Source organism: Cyclopterus lumpus, chromosome 21, assembly GCF_009769545.1.
Source record: "Cyclopterus lumpus isolate fCycLum1 chromosome 21, fCycLum1.pri, whole genome shotgun sequence".
NCBI classification, from domain to species: domain Eukaryota; kingdom Metazoa; phylum Chordata; class Actinopteri; order Perciformes; family Cyclopteridae; genus Cyclopterus; species Cyclopterus lumpus.
In genome coordinates this window covers 10967156-10986333 of record NC_046986.1, presented here as the reverse complement: position 1 = coordinate 10986333, position 19178 = coordinate 10967156, and the positions used below count along the sequence as shown (strand labels likewise).

Sequence of the window (19178 nt, the reverse complement as noted above, 5' to 3'; positions counted from 1 at the left end):
ATATACACTTTTGAAAACATCTGTACATCCTTGTGTCTCTTAAGTTTGACTGACACATGCACACCAAAGCTATTGCACACCAAAGAAAACGCAGTTACAATCCTTTGTCATGCCATAATGTCCCTCTGTAGAGGAGTACAATATGTACAATAAAGTGGTGCAAGCTATGCAAAGAAAATGCAATAAAGCCATACTCATGCAGCATTCAAAGTAAAACAACTGCTCTGATTCATTTCATTTTAATATCTCAATAAAACCTTTTTGGAGGAAGCATAGTGAGGAGCATGCAGTCACAATGAGTGACGCTTTATGAAGCCTGGGGCTCCGCTTTGGACCCCACTGGTTTGATTGTCGCCTCTTCCGAAGGCTTGAACTTGGGCAGGTGCAGACCAAACTTTCTCTCCACGCCAGCAAAGGTTGCGGCAGCTAGATGGTAGCCGCCCACATGGTCGGCAGTCACAGAGGGATGGTCCTTCATTGTAGGTTTGGGAGTGGGCCCAGAGCCGGCAGGACGACTGAGGAGAGAGTCAGGTTAGATGCCCTTCTTGGCAATGGCGTAAGGTACGCACTCGTGCAAACAGGGTTAAAGTACTTACTGTCCTCCGAAGTCCACGTTCAACCATCTCTGTAACAGTTCATAGGTCACCAGGGTTACACCAAACTGCGGTGAAGATCTGAGGACGCGAGCTAATGGAATATAGAATTGAAAATTACAATATGGGATTTAATATTCTCGCGGTGCCTTCTAGACAACTCCAGCCACCACAGCGAGTCTCATTTCCAAGTCATGAAACCACTTATAGGACTGTGGAGTGTATGTGTGCATGTGTGCATTTACCTCCGGCGCCCTTCCATAATGCCTGGAAACCTTCCTCCTTGAGGATCTTCCTGAAGCAGTCGATGACTCCGCTGTATGACGTCTGGCCTGCTCGGGCCGCCACCTGGAGCCTGGTCTTGATGACATCGGCAGGGGTCACCAGCGAAGCCGCCGGCACACCTTAGGAGATGTTTCACAACAGACATAATGAAGCACTTTCACTATGCACAGATGGGTGTCACATCCTGACATCCCTGCTGCAGCATCATGCAGGGCTTGAAATGGGTGCTGTATAGTGTGATATGACAAAAGCATGTACAAGCACCGTATATATGCAGCCGAAGCATTGTGAGGTTCAACGGATGGGAGAAAATCAAAATGCATTTCTCTGAGCCGAAAATGTGGCACATCTCTGCATTAATCTTGGATGTCCACAATCTCTGAGCTTTCCAGATGTTTGTTACCTGCAATAGCTCCAGCAGTGAGCAGCTGTAATGCCCCCAGACTTCCGTCCTCATCTGCCAATTTTGCCTTGGTATGGGCATAAACAGGAAAGTAGATGGCGGAGAAGGGGACGTCACGCAGGAAGCATGCTTTGGCTCCCTGACAGAAAGAAACAATTAATTTAAATATTATATATACACAGTCACAGTCAGTCATGGACAGAGGCAATGGATGAGGAGGTTTGTCTTGGGGATTAAGTGGTCTGGGGGCCGTCTTATTCAACCTACGGGGGGCTTTAGTGTGATGATGGAGCAAAAGAGCCCTGAGGCAGAGCTGCAGCACAGGGCCTCTAGAGAGAGATCCATCTGACACACACACACACACACACACAGACAGACAGACAGACCCTTGCCATGGACCCCGGTGTGCTAGGTCCTTCTGCCAAGAGGAAGTCAGCTTTTTTTTTCTTCTAACAAGCCACACACTGTCTGCTACTCATTAAAATATGGAGAATAAGCACATCACTAGTAAACCCAAAAATATCTGGAAAAGGAGCAGTAGCAAAGCATAATCCCTCACTAATTTGCTGTTGGTTGTTGGCCACAGTTTGTATGTTCAAACCCTGCTTTAGGAAATTGCATACAGTCAGCAAAAGGGTTGTTTGATCTTCAAATGTGTGATCCTGATCTCCATTATGTCTGTATACAAAGACAAATGTTTGTTCAAATACAGTAGTATTTCATCTGTGTATTGTTACAGGAAAAAACATTATTTTAATCCACAATTGTGAAAAGTAAAGTACATTTACTCAAGTACTGTATTTTACATGAGTATGTCCTTCTATGTTATTTTATTGTGCTAATATTATATGTTTTACTCCCTTTCATGTACTGTATTTGACAGCTACAGGGATTTGTTCTTTCTTAGATTAGGATTTTCCACACATAAATATGGTATAAGTAAAGCATTTTTAAAGGTACTATTATTGCACAATTATTAATAATCCAATAAAAATAATTTACAATGATATAACACTCACACACAATCATACATTATCCTGATAATACTTCTGTATTTGTTTAAGGTAGTATTTTGCATGGAGGAACTTGTGCTGTCACATTTTAATATTGCACCTCTTACTTAAAAGTAGAACAAAATCTAATTAATCTGCAACTATTTTATTTCAACAACAACAAAAGAAAGCAGTAATTTCACCTTTATTGTGAGGATTTATTGTGCTGTTCTTTGTCTTGTGTAAAAGTAAATTGAATCTCTTTATTTTTAATAGTGGACAAAAACAATACTTTTGGCTTTACTGAAATTTGATGGGCATGTTTCACTTTGAATTTTTGGTAGATTAATGTCTGAAAATGTCTTCCATTGTTACTATTGAAGTGCACAATTACTTTTTTCAGTATTGTTTCTCAGGAAAATAAGACCTCTCACTGCCCTTGTACGACAGTTAACAGAGGTTGATGCTGCAGACGTCCCGGTGCTGCGGAGGTGCTGACCTACCTTGTAGAGGCCAAAGAAGCCCAGTTCTCTCACAACACTCAGGGCTTTGACCCTGGGGCCTGTGGTGATCTCTCCAGCCACCTGCAGACGGATCTTAACTATCTCCAGAGGATTGGTGAAAATCACCTGGGAAGCTCCGGCCTGCAGGATGCAACGGGACAAAGAAACAGTAGATGAGTGTTTTATATGCAAACATGTACGTTTCTAAGATTGACTGAGCTTACACATCTGAGGGGTGAACTTTGGGTGAAAATGTAATGATGTGTAAGCACTTTTCCTAAGGAGGAGTTTTCTAATTATCTCAGTAAACTTCAGCACAAAAGGCACATTTTCCCCTGATCTGATTTCATATTGTATGAGAGTGGCCTTGACAGGAGGAAGAAAAAGCAGGCATTGATAGAGGAACAACTGGGGTCAGAGTAGAGCAGGCAGAGGGTGAGGAGAAGCCCCGGCTCATGGTTGGGAGGCGCTGACCCTGGCAACAGCCCTCTGCCCCCTCGCCTCCCCCGAGGCACCTCCTGTGGCAGGGTGAGCGGCCCAGCCTGGCCTCGCCCCGCACACTTCCCCAATTCAGCCCCATTCCCAGGGGAGAGAGCGCTGAATCACCCGGATGGCTCTGAGTCCGGGCAGGCAATGCCCTAAAGGCATGACACCCTCTGACTCGGACACATTTATCACACTCCCCAAATCTAATCAGGCCCCAGGATGGCTGCTGGTGACATTCAGGGCAGGGGTCTTATCTGTAAACATCCGAGCTAAGGTCTAAAAAAAGCTTGGGCATATTTAGTCATTTTCAAAGTGGAGGGGGAATATCCGCTGCTCTGAAGATTGATGGATTCGTTACATCTCTTTTATCTTCTCCAGTTCTCTGCTCTGATGGAAGCGATAATCTAACAAGCCGTCAGAGTAACTAGACTTTTAACTTTTATAAAATAACAAACAAATATATATATATATATATATATATATATATATATATATATATATATATATATATATATATATATATATATGATGGGATGTATCCTGATGTATCCTGAGCAGCTAACATTGTGTATTGGAAACATCCTCGTTGTCCTTTATGGGGACCTGCACTGTGACCACACCTCAGGTATGTACTGCGTTGTCAAACTCAATCACACTGAGCTAAACCCAGCTTCATCCAGGAACCTCCAGGGCCTCTTCCTACAATTACACCCTGACAGGGGTCATGACCCCGCAGACCCCGCTCCTCTGTGAGCAACCTGCGGGCTCTGCTCCAAGGCCGGCCTGTTTTACTTCAGCTGGTAGAGAAGCAGAGTGAAGGAATTACATCTTTAATCTAGTAATCTATGTAAAAATGCTATTACATTACAATATGGCCAAGATGTTAAAAAAAAAGTCCCAATTCAGAGTATTCAGGGACGAAGGTTAACTTCTGTCATCATGTAGGATGCTAAACAGAGTATCTGACATACTGTATGAAGCTCAATAATCATAAACTCTCACACAAACTAGATGAACAAGTGATTACTGGTGGAATTTCTTAAATGAGAAGCATGTGAAAAAAAAAAGAAACAAAACAATTTAAATAAATTCCCAGAACTAATCTGTAACAATGTGTCCTTAGCTGAAACGCAATAATAATAAAAAAGTATTTTGTGTGTATAGTCAGTGGTGGAGTGTAATGTAAACACTTCATCCATCACTGCATAGAGGCATTATATTTTGCCTTATATCAAAGAGCTATGTAGCCCTGGATGTACTTAAACACTTGTGTCATAGTGTTAACCATCCAGTATGCAGTATTTAAAGAGCTTCCATATAGTTTGATTTCTCCTGTACTTACTGATGAACTACACTGTTTATCCATCTTACACACGAACAAGCAAGTTGGATATACAAATATAGGAGTTACATTTGCAGTAGCAATTAAATGCAACAATATTAGACAGATGATTTCCAATAGTTACGCACATTAATCACTTAAAATCATGTATACTTTGTATATATTTGAGGTGTTCCTTTACTTGTTTTTTAGTTGATCTACTGACTGAATTCAAACGAGATCACTAAAGTAACGCTTACACATCCTCCAGAAAGAATCTCTGCAGGCAGAGCGATGGTATTATCTTCTGTGGTGAACTTGTCCCTGACAAAATCATTCATCTGAAAAAAAAGAGAGAAAAAGAAGACATCAAGAATAAAAGGCAGATGAAACACAATCCCACTCTTGATAGCAGGGCATTAATGTTAACTTGTGGTTGCAGTCGCATCTTGATTGCGAAGAGTGCGCTTCTCCTGCACTCTATGCATGTTTTTCATTCTCAGTGAGTCATTTGAAGCAACTTTTTGAACACTCTGAGCTACACAAGGGAACGACTTGCCGTGAGTTTGATAGCTTTCTCCGGGGCAACGCCGATGAGCTGCGGGAGCAGACCTGCAAAATATTATTCATAGATACCATTAGAATACCTGACTGGGAGAAAGACAACGCCCGGCTCCAAATGAATGCACGTTTTTTTGGGCTCTTTTTTTCTTCTCCTTTGCTGAATGGATACATCTACTGACAGCTAGAACAATGCGAGCTGCAGGGTTCTCTTGTGCGTAAAACAAACCCATAAATATTTACAGATGTGCCTGATACATCTGATGCGCTACGACACAAAGGTCCTATTGAAAGTGAACAAAAGTCCAAAAATATGACACTGCTGCTGCGCATGGGATCAGCATTGTTGAGGCCTGATCCCACTGTTGGTGGGGAACAGAGAGAGCTGTGTGGCCATGGACAAGATCGGGGGGAGGCCGGGTGCTACGGTGGCGATAACCGCCATACTGTTTCACCGTCTGTCCTTCATCAAGGCAGATAAACTTCTGAAGGAGCTGCTGAGTGACTGCTGCTGGTATGCAGCCAGAAAAACAGGCGAGCGTGTCTGTCTCTGAGTCAATCACCCTCTTATCATGTGCAAGAGAGGAGGAAGGAAGGCAAAGGGAAGCAGATCGGAGCAACAAAGAGCTGCAGTAGTGGAGGTAGCAGTAGATGGCAGTCTTGACTTCCTTCGTATGAGCAGCCCCAGGGTAGAAGTGTTGTATATCACAAGCCATCAGCACCATGATCACACACCCGGGCAGAGGCAGATCAGACACCGCTGCTACAGGAATTCTGCTGGTCATTTTCCTCGGGGAGCTCTCCCAGGTATTGAGATAATGCAAACGCGACCCCTGGGTGTTTCTTTATTCACTGCTGAACAGGGAGGGCAAAGGTTTCTGGTATCAATTAGCAAAGCATGCTGCTGATATTAGCACACTGACAAACCCTAATGCTTTCCCATCAGAGGGTTTGTTTTGCACAAGAGCCATATGTTGGCCTGCACACACATTTCCTTTTTACGCACGATAAAATCTGTAAAGGATTACCTCTGTAAAATCCGAAGAAGCCCTCGTAACGGAACACTTTCTTTGCACAGTCGAAGCTGTTCTTGTACATCAGTTCTCCTACGAAGGAGCCTGTGGAGCGTTGGTTCTGCATGCGCGTCTTCACCAGGTCGATGGGGTACACAGCCGTGGCACCGGTCGCTACAAGACACAAACATTTGTCACTGGTCGAAATCTTTGTTCTGTTTTTCAAGAAACAAGGTCTCGGCAGAATTTCTGAGTATCTCAAAAACATGTTACAAATGATGTTAATACAAATGTATCAGGTCGTATGGCTTTCTTTACAACTGTATTTACAACTGTAGAGATTAGGGCAACAACTAATAATTATTTTCCTTACTGATTAAATGTCAGAAAATAGAAAAGAAAATGATCATTATATTTTCTAAGGTGGCATCTTTAAATTCCGTGCTTTTGTCCGACCGACAATCCAATGGTCAAAGATGAACAATTTACTTCATATATGACAAAGAACAGCAGCAAATCCTCACATGGGATAGCTGAATATCTGGCTTTTTTGCTTGAATAATGACTAAAACGATCAAATTAATTAATTAATGAATCAATACATTTTCTGTTGATCGATTAATATATTTGACTATCTGTTCAGCTCCTGGACAGTTCTCTTGTTGCACGTGAGCCATCCTGTCATCCAAATTATTGTGTTATTCTCTTACACAACAGGGTTGTACAACAATAATTCTTGAGCTATGTTTGAGGAGGGTACGTTTAATGGTCACTGAGAAATAAATAGAAGTGTGTTGGTGTATAAACTCTGAACAAACTGTTATAAAGCTCAGAGGAGGAAGTCTGGTGACTGGGGAAACTGTTTGGTATGGCAGCAAGTTGCAGTAAACTCCTGCTCTCAGCTTTACTTGCCTTGTCTTGTCTGACATCAAAGGCTGCTGTAATGACTCGTATCTCAAACATGCAAATAGCTCTGTCAGGACAGAGGCAGGGTGGGAAACAGCTCATTACCGACAGCATCACCATGAGCCTTATGATATATAGCTCTTTTTGACCCGGGCTGAATTGGCCGCTGGTGAATGAGGATTCGTGTTTGGGGAGAGCACACACACACACAGACACACACAGACGCACGCACACACACTCGCACACACAGGATCAGAGTGTGTTCCTATCTGAGGTGCAGTTATGTCAGACTTCTTGGATCAGTTCCTTCCAGTGTAATTAGATGGAGAATTCCAGAGAGTGCAGTTACGGAAGATTCGTGTCATTCCAAAGCGCCGACTCCAACGACAGCCTGGAGCCACTGGAGGCACGGCAGCACAATGCCGGAGCCTCACATCACAAACCCTCTCCCATGCAGCACAATGGCCAGCCCGGGGCCTCAGCGCGCCAGTCTGGCCAGCTAAGGTTACCCCTCGGGCGGGCCGGGTGCTCCGCCGCAGACATGTCACTCACCTCCAGCGATTGAGCCCAGAGCAAACCTGTAGGCTGACTCTGCAGCCTGGAGCCAGGCGGGCCGAGACGTTTCGTGAGTGTGCTGTCGAGGGTAAAAAGACACCAGTGGTTAAATGAATCTGGAGAAAGACAGGGGGGGATCAGAACACTAACCATGAATCGGCTGGCTATTAAACTAAAGCAAACCAGATACATTGTGGAAAGAAATTGCTATGGAGTACTCAACAACGGAGGAAGGCGATGGAATGTGGACATGTCATATAACGTCTAATTCATCATCAGCCAGTATTAAATGTCATGGACTGACTCTGATACAGTAAATGACTGTGTGAACCTCTAGCTAGATTCCACATGGTACATGTGGGAGGCTGAAAACTAAACGTCTTCTTTTATTTTTACAACAAAGTATAATTTCTCTCTTATCTACTTGATCTCTGGATTGGTGTTTGATGTTGAAAGTGGAGCCCCTTTGTTTTCTCTGTGGTGCAGGGGAACAGATTAGCCCCACAAGCCTTTTCCATGTACAGATAAGTATCTACATGAATATTACACAGTTTGAGTGAGACTCTGTTAAAGTATGTGTGTGTGCAGCACTGCAGGTTGAGGCGCTGAGTAACTTCTCCCAGACCAGATGTGAAGGGAGTAGAGCAGATCAGGCCTTTCCTCTTCCCAGATGCTTCCACCAAGGGTTGCATGCTAACAAGATCGAGGTCTTGATCAAAGGTTTTAAACAATTAGCCTACTTCCACTAAAGGGCAGGCCTGAGAATTGCAGCATCCCCCCCAAAGGAATCGAATTCCAGACCTCTGAGTGTGAGTCCCAGGAGCATGAGTGGCCTGAAAGCTCTGACCACGGCCTGATATAGAGCCGTCTTATCCGGTGTACGCAGGAACTATTTTGTCCTCCCAAATCCACCTTGACTCCCACTCCCCTCCTGCCATTAGCAGACTTTTATAAAGGCTCCTAAAACTCCTCAAGCCCCACACTGATAAAAGCCTCTTATTAGCTTCTCAGATGTGTGATTGCAGCTCATGTGTATGTGCAGCTATACTGAATAAAAGGTGGGAAGAGCCTTTCATGGAGAGGTACAACGCAACAATCCATTCCTCTTCTATAACTATAATTGGTGTACTTTTATCTGGGAGTTAAAGTAATGCACTTCACACGGGAAGAAAAACATGGGCACTCTGCTAATTCAGCGAGTGAACATTCTCCCTTTTCAGCTCCTTTCTGAGAAGGAAGCAGAGTGAAAAGGGGGAAAGGCTTTGATAAAAGGCAAGAGGATGTGAGGGGCATTAGAGGAGTCAATCAGACTACCTGTCTCTGGGCCTCTGCTAGGTGGTATGGCATGGCTCCTTCCTCCAACGGGGCTATCCTCTCAATGTCTGCATGGTTCAGCCGCCTTAACATATATCAGCAGGGGAGGGATGGAGTTAGGCCGGAAAAAAGCAGAGAGCCCTGCATCTCCTGTGAGCAGTCAGTGATGTAAGATTTTCCACAGACCTTTTACTGGCATATAACTTGAAGTTACTGCAACTTTAATTTAAGCTTATTTAAACAAAGACAAACAAAGCTGGATGAGTGCCCGTGGCTCAACAAGTAAATTAAGGTGTTTTGTAGCTAAATGTTCGAGACACAAACATTCCCCACGGACCTGACGCTTCATAAAGTCTGTATCCATGTTTTATGTTTGTCTTGTAAATCAGCCGCTGGAGACACCGTTGTTGAACTGAATGAGCAATAACTCTTTACAGCCAATAAACAGACCTGCAACATATTTATTCCATTCATGGTGATGGGAATAAAAAACAAGGTTTTGTATACATATGTTGAATATGAGGAACAGCAGCAGTACCTAGCAGGGTGATTGCACAAATATCCGGGTTGATTTTGCTTCACATTAACCAACTTTAATGCACATTTTTTTCTTTGTTTAAACACTTTAAAACGGTCCTTACCCCGACCTTTACTGAGCTACAAGGAACCACAAATAGATTTTTTTTAAAAGACATGTCTGAAAAGATTTACAAATCTTTAGTCATAATCAACAGTTCTATTACAAAAATATATTTTCACTATTTATACACACAAATACAGCACCCTTACCCAGTTTGAGAGTGGAGACCAACGAGCTGGTACAGGATGTCAATCTCCATTGGCGTGATTTGACCAAACTTAATTGCAGCATGAACAAACTCCTCTACATCGCAATAAAGAGAAGAAGAAATGAATGGATGGAAACAGGACTTTAGAAAAATGGGGGGTTAGCCACGTCAGGTATTTTCTACAACAGGCTAGTATCAAATAGTATTTGCAAATACTGTTCCTTGGTTCTTGCTGTCAACATGTCCTCATACTTTGCCAATGACTCCCAAAATGACGTATGACTGTCGGAGAGTACCAGCAACAGGCACACGCTGTAAAAACGGATGATCTATACGGACGTTTTTTTGGGGTGAGGGCGGTCTGGTTATTGTAGATGCTTGCTGCCAAACCGGATAATTAAAGACATTACCGAGAAATATTTTAAACTATTATCTCAGTTATGTCTTTGCCTGCGGTACAGTAACTGAGCATGCATTGTCTCAGCAGCACCTTGCATCACTCTTTTATATGGGATTTATATTCAGTCCTTTACTGTTACCTGCTGAGAGGCTCTATTACCATCAGGTGGTCTTTCTAATGGTAGCTGTTAAAGGAAGGAAACGAGTTAGGTATTTACTTCCCCCACAAAGACCTTCCTGTCAGGTCCAAGGATTGCAACCTTTGGTTACAAGTCTGCTTCTCTCTTCTCAAATACTGCAATGATATACGTTTCTGTGACTGACAGATGACATTTGAATTCTGCTTTATACTAATACAAATAAGATTTATTTGCAAATACTATTTGCCCAAAAGCTTTTCTTGAAGACGAAAACCATGGGGAGAAGGTACAGGAACAAGAGTCTACAGTTTGCATCTTAATGGGAAACACAATTAGGAGTAGATGTCACTGACAGTACCACTACAAGCTACACAGGTCGACATGGAGGAGGTGATCTGATTACCAGGTTAAAAATGTTCATTTACCTTAGTAATTTAGTGCTACAGTAAATGCTCCCTGTGTTCTCTCACACCACTCTGTCAAGAAAGTTAAGACATCATCGCACAGCTAAATTTCATATCACATATGACACATGACTCATTTCAGTGATGTAGGAAGTGTCTCAGCTGTACCTTTGGTAAGAAGTGTGTCTTTGTGAGTGCCAGCGAGGGTGCTGTAAATCTTGCGGACCAGCTCCATGTTGTTGAGGAGGGCGTTGAAGGCATTGAAGTAGGAGAAGCTCACCATGTGGGAGGTGCTGCCTCCTGCAGCCTGGAGAAAGATACAAAGTCTGCCATTGCTTCTATGAGAAGGCTTCGTCGTGGATCTTACATGCACTACTTGAATATATAAATTACTAATATGGATGTCCGAGCTAGCTGACTCGATTGATCCTAATAAAAGCCCTGGAGGCACATTTGTGATTTGTGATATTGGACTTTATCAATATAATTGACTTGACATAACCTTTTACTTTCTGGTAAATATGCTTTACACACTTTGTGGACACTTGGGGACAGTGAAAACAAGCTGTGAACACCAAATTGATATGAGTTAATTGTGCACATCCAGCAGTTACAGAGCGGCATTGTCTTTCTGGACACCTGAAGAATGAAAGCCTAATATTGAGCCCCCTTTTAGCTCTGTTTTTGGTCTCCACCAACTCCTCACGGAAATATCTGTCTTTTTAGCTGTTAAATGTTCCACTATGTTCTTCAGCCAGTCGCTAACTGTGTCCGTCTGCTTCTGAGCAATGGGTTTAGCTTTTCAGCGGAGAACAACTGTCTGCTGTGGCCGAAAACGATGTTATGCAATTTAACCAAAACAATAATATTGTGCACAAAACATCTAAACAATGGGCTGAGACTATCTATAATGTTCTGTAGCATAACACATATTGATTACAGCCACTTCAAATCTTTACCAACTGGTGTTAGTCTTAAACTTACGGAAACTAGGTTCTCCTCTACGAATGGAGTCAGCATGTGGTGTCTGATGGTGGCCATGATGTCGCTGAAGTCCAAGGCAGCGATGGTGCCACTTTTGTTCTTGTCTTTTTGTGCAAACGCCTGGCGGGCATGCTCCAACTGCAGCTCCTGTAGCAACACACACAGAGAGAGGAGTTCAAGCTGTTAGCTGACAAAAGAGTCAACGAATGTGCTCCTGTGATGAGGAGCATCACATTACAAGGGCACAGAGAAATAGAACTTTGGAGGATGAAAGTGTAATAATGTCAGTGTTGGAAGGATGTGAAAGTCATCAGATGTGACATTGTCAGACATTGGCTTTTGTAATCACCACCGTCTCTCTGGAGACTAATGGAAACCATGTCCCGGGAAGTCTGATCTCGGAGTCAAGCCTTGTGGTTGGTGAGGCGGCCGGCAGGTGTGTCGGCAAGAAGATAATTAAGTATGACAACCACGCAATCAGATGGGGATGCAGGGGGAGGCCGATCCCGAGTCGATGTCTGCTGTCAGAGCATATCGCATATAAGCAGAGGATCACAGAGCAACGTCACTGCATTATTCAGCTGTTACTCCACATTTACACTCTGGCTCTGATAACCGAATCAGCGGATTGTTGCTGGAGATTATTTCTCACAATGTTTGCTGATTATATTGTTGAATACTTTGTCGCCTCACAAACAGTGTACTTTTCAAGCTTGCAAGCGCTCTCTACCTTGTCTGCCAAACGCTGCAACAACCACAAGGTGGAAGCCAAGACTGTTTGAAAAACAAACAATCAAATCTACACATAGATGTGTACTGTTTTGTATTTTCAGGAGTGCTCAGTTACAAGAAATGAAATGTGCTTGGACATGACAGAAAAACAAGACAATAATAATCACTGATGTAATTTAAATCCTGCGCACACAAGAGTCTTTGGTGTCGCAGAGGGAAGCCCTAGTCCGGTTTGATACACCACAAAGTGCTCTGAGGGATCCCACACTGCAGCGCAGCCTGTCTAACTCTCAGACCACCCAGCTTCTGCCTGAGACCACAGCCCTCGACTCCACATCAGGTTCCTCCCTGACCATACTGCTGCTGCTGCTGCTGCTGATGATTCAACAGCACAGGGGTCTCAGGGAGATACAGGGACATACAGGCAATAACCAATAAAGCACAACAACAACAACATTAAGTGTCTTAATGGCAAACTGGGCTACCGCAAAACCACCAAAGCAGATGAAAACACTTAAGATGCAACTTCACACCTTGACTCCATTATCTTGAAAGATCATATGTGGCATCTAGTGTACATCACGTCATTTCCATTTGTACCTCGGCAGGATAAAAAGGCCTCACCAAGGGATGAAGGTGGTCATTATGAGTGGTTTCCCATGTATTGACGGGCACTTTCTAAGATGTTGGAAAAAGAACTGAAAAATACATTCGGTATGCTGTCGATATGTTTTCTCATGGCGCATTTACATACAAAACTGATTATCTGTAGCTCCTCTTGTAAGCTGCGGAGGTCAATTAAATCCTCACTCTCATCCAGTAAGTCGTTTGGCTACTCAGTTCCACTTTATCTCACATCCAAAATCAAATGCGTACCTGGAGAAACTGGGTGAACTCTGTGTAACTGAGATTCTTGGTTCTTTCATGGCCGAAGTGTAGCCTGATGAACTCACACTCCCAGTTGAAGGGGATGTGGTGATGCACTGTGGTCTGGCTGAAGATGTCACGTACATTCTCTGCAAGAGTGAGACATGAATAACAGGAGACGGAGGGAAAAACATGCAAGATCCAATTGTAACATCCATCTCACGCCCTCATTCCATTTGTAGAGAACCTCGTTAAAGTAGAGGAACGAGTCCATTTGGACTGCAAAGCTGAATAGGCTGCTTGACAGTCTCACTCACTTCTTTTACATTTTGAGGGTTTTGAGTCCATCCAGGAAATTGTCTGTATAAGCACTGCCCTCAATTTCAGTCTCCTTTATGGAGGCCCATTCAGAGTACAGCAGCAGCTTCTTTGTAAGAATTTGTATCTCTTGGTTTATGGCATGCTGGATTCATTTTTCTGCTTGTCAGATTGAGCTGGTTATAATGTGATGTTCTCATAGCTCGCCTGCTATCTTGCTCTGAGATGAGACTTGCTGCTGGCATATGTAATACATCAAAAAAGACATGGCTGCTGCTACATTTATTGGCAACACATGCTTTAGTAAGGATAGCACTTGCAACCCACAACATTTAATGACACACTCAAACGTGCCTCTAGCAGTACATTTTAGGACTTTTCCAGCATCATTGTTTTCTGTTTTAACTTCAACGAAAAACACCATAAATACTTTTTTATTATCTGATGTCAACATCTTAAGTCAAATCAGTAGTTTAAACTACACTCTATGTACATAACATGATGCGTAGTCTCCTTTGTTTAAGCATGGCACCCCCACACCACCATGTACATACCAAATGAGATGTTTCCTGTGCCAGTCTTGTCAAACAACTGAAAGGCAACTATGAACAAGGCATCAGGGGCACATAGAACTGATTCAAAGGCCAGAAACTCCTGGAAAGAGATCAGTCTGTTTGGATAAGAAAGAAAGAGTGCTATCAGAAAACAATATATTTGACAAAATTACCCCCCAAAAAAATACTGGGAAAAAAACATTTACACAGGATAGAAATACAGGCTGACAAAAGGACAGAAATCAAATGCAGTAATGTGATCTTAAAGTGATGTTTCAGCGAAGCTTGAAAGTTCCTTCTTGACCTTCGAAATAGAATTTGAGTAAACAATTTTATCAATAAACAAAGTACATTAAGCAGCTGATCTGAAGCGTTCAATAATTTTCACACATTTTTCCTTGCTTCAAAGTTCATTCTAAACTAGTACTGTTATTAACAATAGACTACAATGAGCTTTACATCTTCAAATAGCCAACATGGATCAGAAGTCCTTGATGTGTTCAGACCTTCTTTTTTCATATTTTCAGCTGTTTGTGAGACACAGTGGAAGTCTAACTGCACTCTAATTAATGGTGAATACACGTGCAGCTAGAATCAGGGACTTCAGATACATTTTTGCTTATCTTATCACTGTATATTACATCGATCCGCTGTAGGTGTACACCTAACTGATAGAGACACACTAACGACAGGGACTTGTTTCTTTGAAAGGTAGCCGAAAGCATGCAATGAGAAATGCAATGACAGCTAAAACAACACTGCACTGCTTTGGTGTTGTGAGATAATGCCCATTCATGGGCAGTAGTATTGTGCTGACAGCATGTAATCTGCAAAGGCTGCTCTCAAGACAACAAACCATGACATTTACTTGTATATAGATTTAGGTAGATCATAAATCATAAATCATGTTGTTTACCAAAAGGAATTGAAAGAAATCTGACGGTCACTGTACGAAGAAATACAAAGAGGCTACTTTAGACCAAAACAATTGATTACAGCTAACTCTGGGAAGAGGACTTCCACAGCAACTTCCGTGTAGGCACTCACCCATCTTTAGTCGTGTCAGCCACTCCAGCTATCAGCTCCACCGTTTTGGGATTGTGCTGAGGCTGTGCATGTAGACCCAGGTAACTCTGTACAAAGTCTCTTGGGGTCATGTAATGCTCTCCATCCTCCACCACACTGGCATACTGCAGACGAGACAGAAACAGAGCTGTAAACAACAGGGATGTCTCATATGTGGGTTTAGATTACAAATGCAGAGGGTAGAATTTTGTGTGTACTGAGTACTGAGAGCGAGAAAAGACATCCGATATCTGATAAATCAACAAGTTGTTTTTTAGTCTAGGTCTCTCGATTGGAATCTCTTTTCTTTGTGACAATACGTTGTTTGTGTACAGTTTTGAATACCACATACAGGCGCTACACATTATTTTAAATGTATACTATGCTCTACTGCATGGCTAATGATTTAAATGCATGAACAATTGAGGTGCCCAAACCAAATTCTAATTGATGAAATGAAAACACGCAGGGACAATAACCTAATCAATAACGAGCATTGTGTGGCGACTCTATTAACTTGAGTGAAGCAACATGCACAGCCAATACAGAGCTGTGCTTATAGCATGAGACCTCATTCGGGCTTTAAGACGTAAGGACATTTATAGAGCCCGGGTTGGGTTTCAAGTTGGAACCGACATAGCTCTGGAAACACTAGCGCCACATGAACTGGCAACAGAAAGGCCACGCTCATGGGTCTGAGCCAAGCTCAGAGAGAGAGAGAGCAGGAGATAAACAGAGAAAGAGTGTGGGAGGAGACCTTCACGCCAAGTGTTTTCAGGGCTACAATTCAATGCACTCTGCTGAATTAAGTGAAAATATTAATTCCAAGCAATTTATTGCCACATTACTCCATCACATGATTGTGTATCCATTTACCCTCACAGTGGGCCTCAAGTAGTTCTTAATCAAATTATACAGGCAGTCAGAATAAGCTTCCAGCAATTAACTCTTCCACCTGAATATGCATTGCAAATTAAGCAGCCCTTTTATTGTGGAGTCAAGAGGATCATAAGGCAACTTGTAACTCAAACATAGTCCCTACCTCCAGGAACAACTTATTACTCCAAACAGGACTTTTTAGGGTAAACAAGCCGACACACTAACGACAGGGACTTGTTTCTTTGAAAGGTGTCCGAAAGCGTGCGATGAGAAATGCAATGACATGCTGAAGACCAGAAGACACGTGAAGTAAAAGCAAGGGGGAGATTCTCTGTTGAAGCAGATCCAAAATTAGTCGAAGCATTTGTGTGACCTTTACTGAACTATTTCTCCCAAAGGACACCACACAGACACTTAATGACTACAACACGTTAATAAACTTGTAATATGGAGGCTATACGTGTGGTTGCCATGTCGGTTAAAGCTCGAAATGTTTTGGTTCCTGTGAATAAACACTCTTACCTTCAGAAAAATAGTCTTCAACCCATGAGGATCGGCTCTTTTTGTTGCTTGCACCTATACAGCCAGAAGAAAACTCAGTCAGATGATCACAATGGTGGCTACAATTAATGATACTATGCCAGTGTTCAGTCTGTTTGTTACTCAAATAAAACTGAAGTTCATGCTCTCACTGTTCAGCTGTGATTTTCCTTAGCAACCGACCATAGACGGATGTAAAAACAACTACAACGCCATGCATATGAAAATCACCGTAAATAAAACCTCTTCAAGCCAAATCTGTCTCATAAATAGATGACAGTTGTCTCTGCGAGGCCGGCAGAGATGCGCCTCTGTAAAGCTGCAGCAATACAAGGGCGAGGGGACTCCGCTGCATTGGAGAATATAGCTTTAAACCCACGCGTCCGCACAGACATGCTGTCCTCCGTATCCGACGGGCGATTTTCTGCCTTAAAAAACGAATATCTGATAAGAAATATAGACGGAGTCACCTTGACCGCCATGCTGGGTGTGACGTCAGCTGCAGTGAAGTAGCGCAGGCGCTGGCCAGGAGGATGCAGCGGGCATGACAGGACCGCCCGAGGGCTGAGACACCAGATTTATATTTAGCCGAGTATTGTCCTTTTCTGACTCCGGGCCGGCGTGTCGTCCAAGGAGCCGCCGAGAGACCGGCTCGGGACAGAGAGACTGTGGTCAGGAGATGTGTGTTGCAGCTTTTCCGGTCTGCTCGGGTCACGCGAGGACACGGTTCATTTTGCCTGCAGATCATAGACTGCTCAATAATCACTGGATGCGTTCACTAAACGTGTGCGGAATGATGTAATGGTATTAAAAAATAAGAAGGTTTCACTTTGAAACTGCGAATATTGAGCTTCAGAAAAGGAATTGTGTAATAGGGCTGCAACTCATATGTTAATTAACTATATATATAATATGCATCATTTGTTATGTATCCGTATAAAATGTCTCAAAATAAATTGGCGTTAATCCAAAATAAACAAAATGTACGTCATCTGTTAAAGTGGTACACTTCTGAGGTGTTGCCAAATTAACCAGGACTGAAATCTTATAGTTCTAGAGGATGCAGCGAAACCTCCAGGACTGAATCATAATTGAGCTAATTATTGTATGTAAAACCATAATCCGTTTAACAACTATTGGATCAATTAAATGTAATGCACCATATTTCAGTTTTAGATATATACAGTCTCACAATGTAAAATACTAAATGTGCAACAGGTGTTACTTTTCACGCATGCTTACACATTTAGCTTACATTTAAGCCTACAACACTCTATAGCTCATCACATTGGATTTGTTCTTAATCACTCCTTATTACACAATATAACATACAAAATCACCAACTGTATGATAAATAGCTAAAGTGATCTACCACCTAACCGCTACTACTGTTTACCTGCATAACACATCCACGCCACAAATCGAGACAATTCAGAAAAACACTCTCAAATTGTGTAGAACATGTCTAGGATTGACTGCGCATTTAACACTACAATGTTCTATTTCCTTCTCTATTGTGGGATTTTCTCATTCCCATTTGCAGATAAAAAAAGTCCTAAAAGTAGGTTGAAGTTCAGAGATCAAGCAGCATGTATTGCTTGTATTGTTCAGGAAAGGGATAATCTAGTGCTGTAGTAGGTACAATTACAGTGGCTTAAACATGACTGGGTAGGTCATTCATTGGTGCACCTGGAGGACAGAATGAGGCTGGGATGATAGCACAGCATTACCCAGGCTCAGAGAGATGTTCACAATTCCTCTTTCGCCGGGAGAGTACATTTCTGTTTTTTATTGAGATATTGCTGTAGTATAACCACTTACTTTATGAATAAAGAGTCTCTTTATTTTCACTAACTTGTCCAGGTGGGATTGTATCCCAAATATATAGTTTTTTCCTACAATTGTATAACAAAATTAAATGTTTCCATTTCACTTGCTGTGTTTAATGGTATCAGGAAGAAAACATATACATAACTGCCCTGACTTACAAACACATTTATTTTCTCTGTAGATATTTTACTCTACATGCATTAATCAAATACATTACAATACAATTACAGATACAATCTCATTAAATTCATAATGTAGTGTTTTAGGCATCAAAATGAACTGTATAGGCTACTAACTTCTTTTCCGATAATAACTTCTTTCCATATCCACAATATGCCCCTAAACATAAACTCACAATTAATTATTTAGCTTGATATCTGAACATTTCGGAAGGATCCCTATAACCTCCGCTTGTATGTGGGAACAATGTATTAAACCCATCTATTTGAATGTGTTGAGATGTACTTGTAGCCAATGTTTCAGTCTGTGTATATTTTATATGTTATATCTTTTGAACAGAAGTAAGAATTATTGGTTATTTCCTTTTTATAAAGCAAGCACACATTCAATTACCAGTCAAGTTAACAGTTTATATGACATTTGAAACACATTTGGAATGTAAATCCTCTTAACTTGATGGTACATTTTAACTTTAAGTTACAAAAACGCAGAAATGTGTGTTTGTTCGACTAGTTTTCTTAAACTGAAAATGTAAAACAATCTTTGTTTTAATTGGTGGATCAAGT

General features: G+C 42.1%; 1 protein-coding gene across 1 annotated transcript; it reads right to left on the bottom strand.

Annotated features, from left to right (window-relative positions):
• Window positions 1-11: 11 nt before the first annotated feature.
• Window positions 12-17084, bottom strand: LOC117750573 (calcium-binding mitochondrial carrier protein Aralar1-like). Its single transcript, XM_034561838.1, is given in 18 exon segments — window positions 12-515; window positions 597-687; window positions 839-997; window positions 1282-1420; window positions 2777-2917; window positions 4844-4924; window positions 5143-5195; window positions 6173-6331; window positions 7616-7697; window positions 8933-9017; window positions 9722-9815; window positions 10832-10970; window positions 11648-11794; window positions 13256-13395; window positions 14119-14234; window positions 15166-15308; window positions 16585-16657; window positions 16996-17084. Coding segments are annotated over 18 exon segments (2139 nt in total). The 3' UTR covers window positions 12-307.
• Between the last annotated feature and the right edge of the window lie 2094 nt (window positions 17085-19178).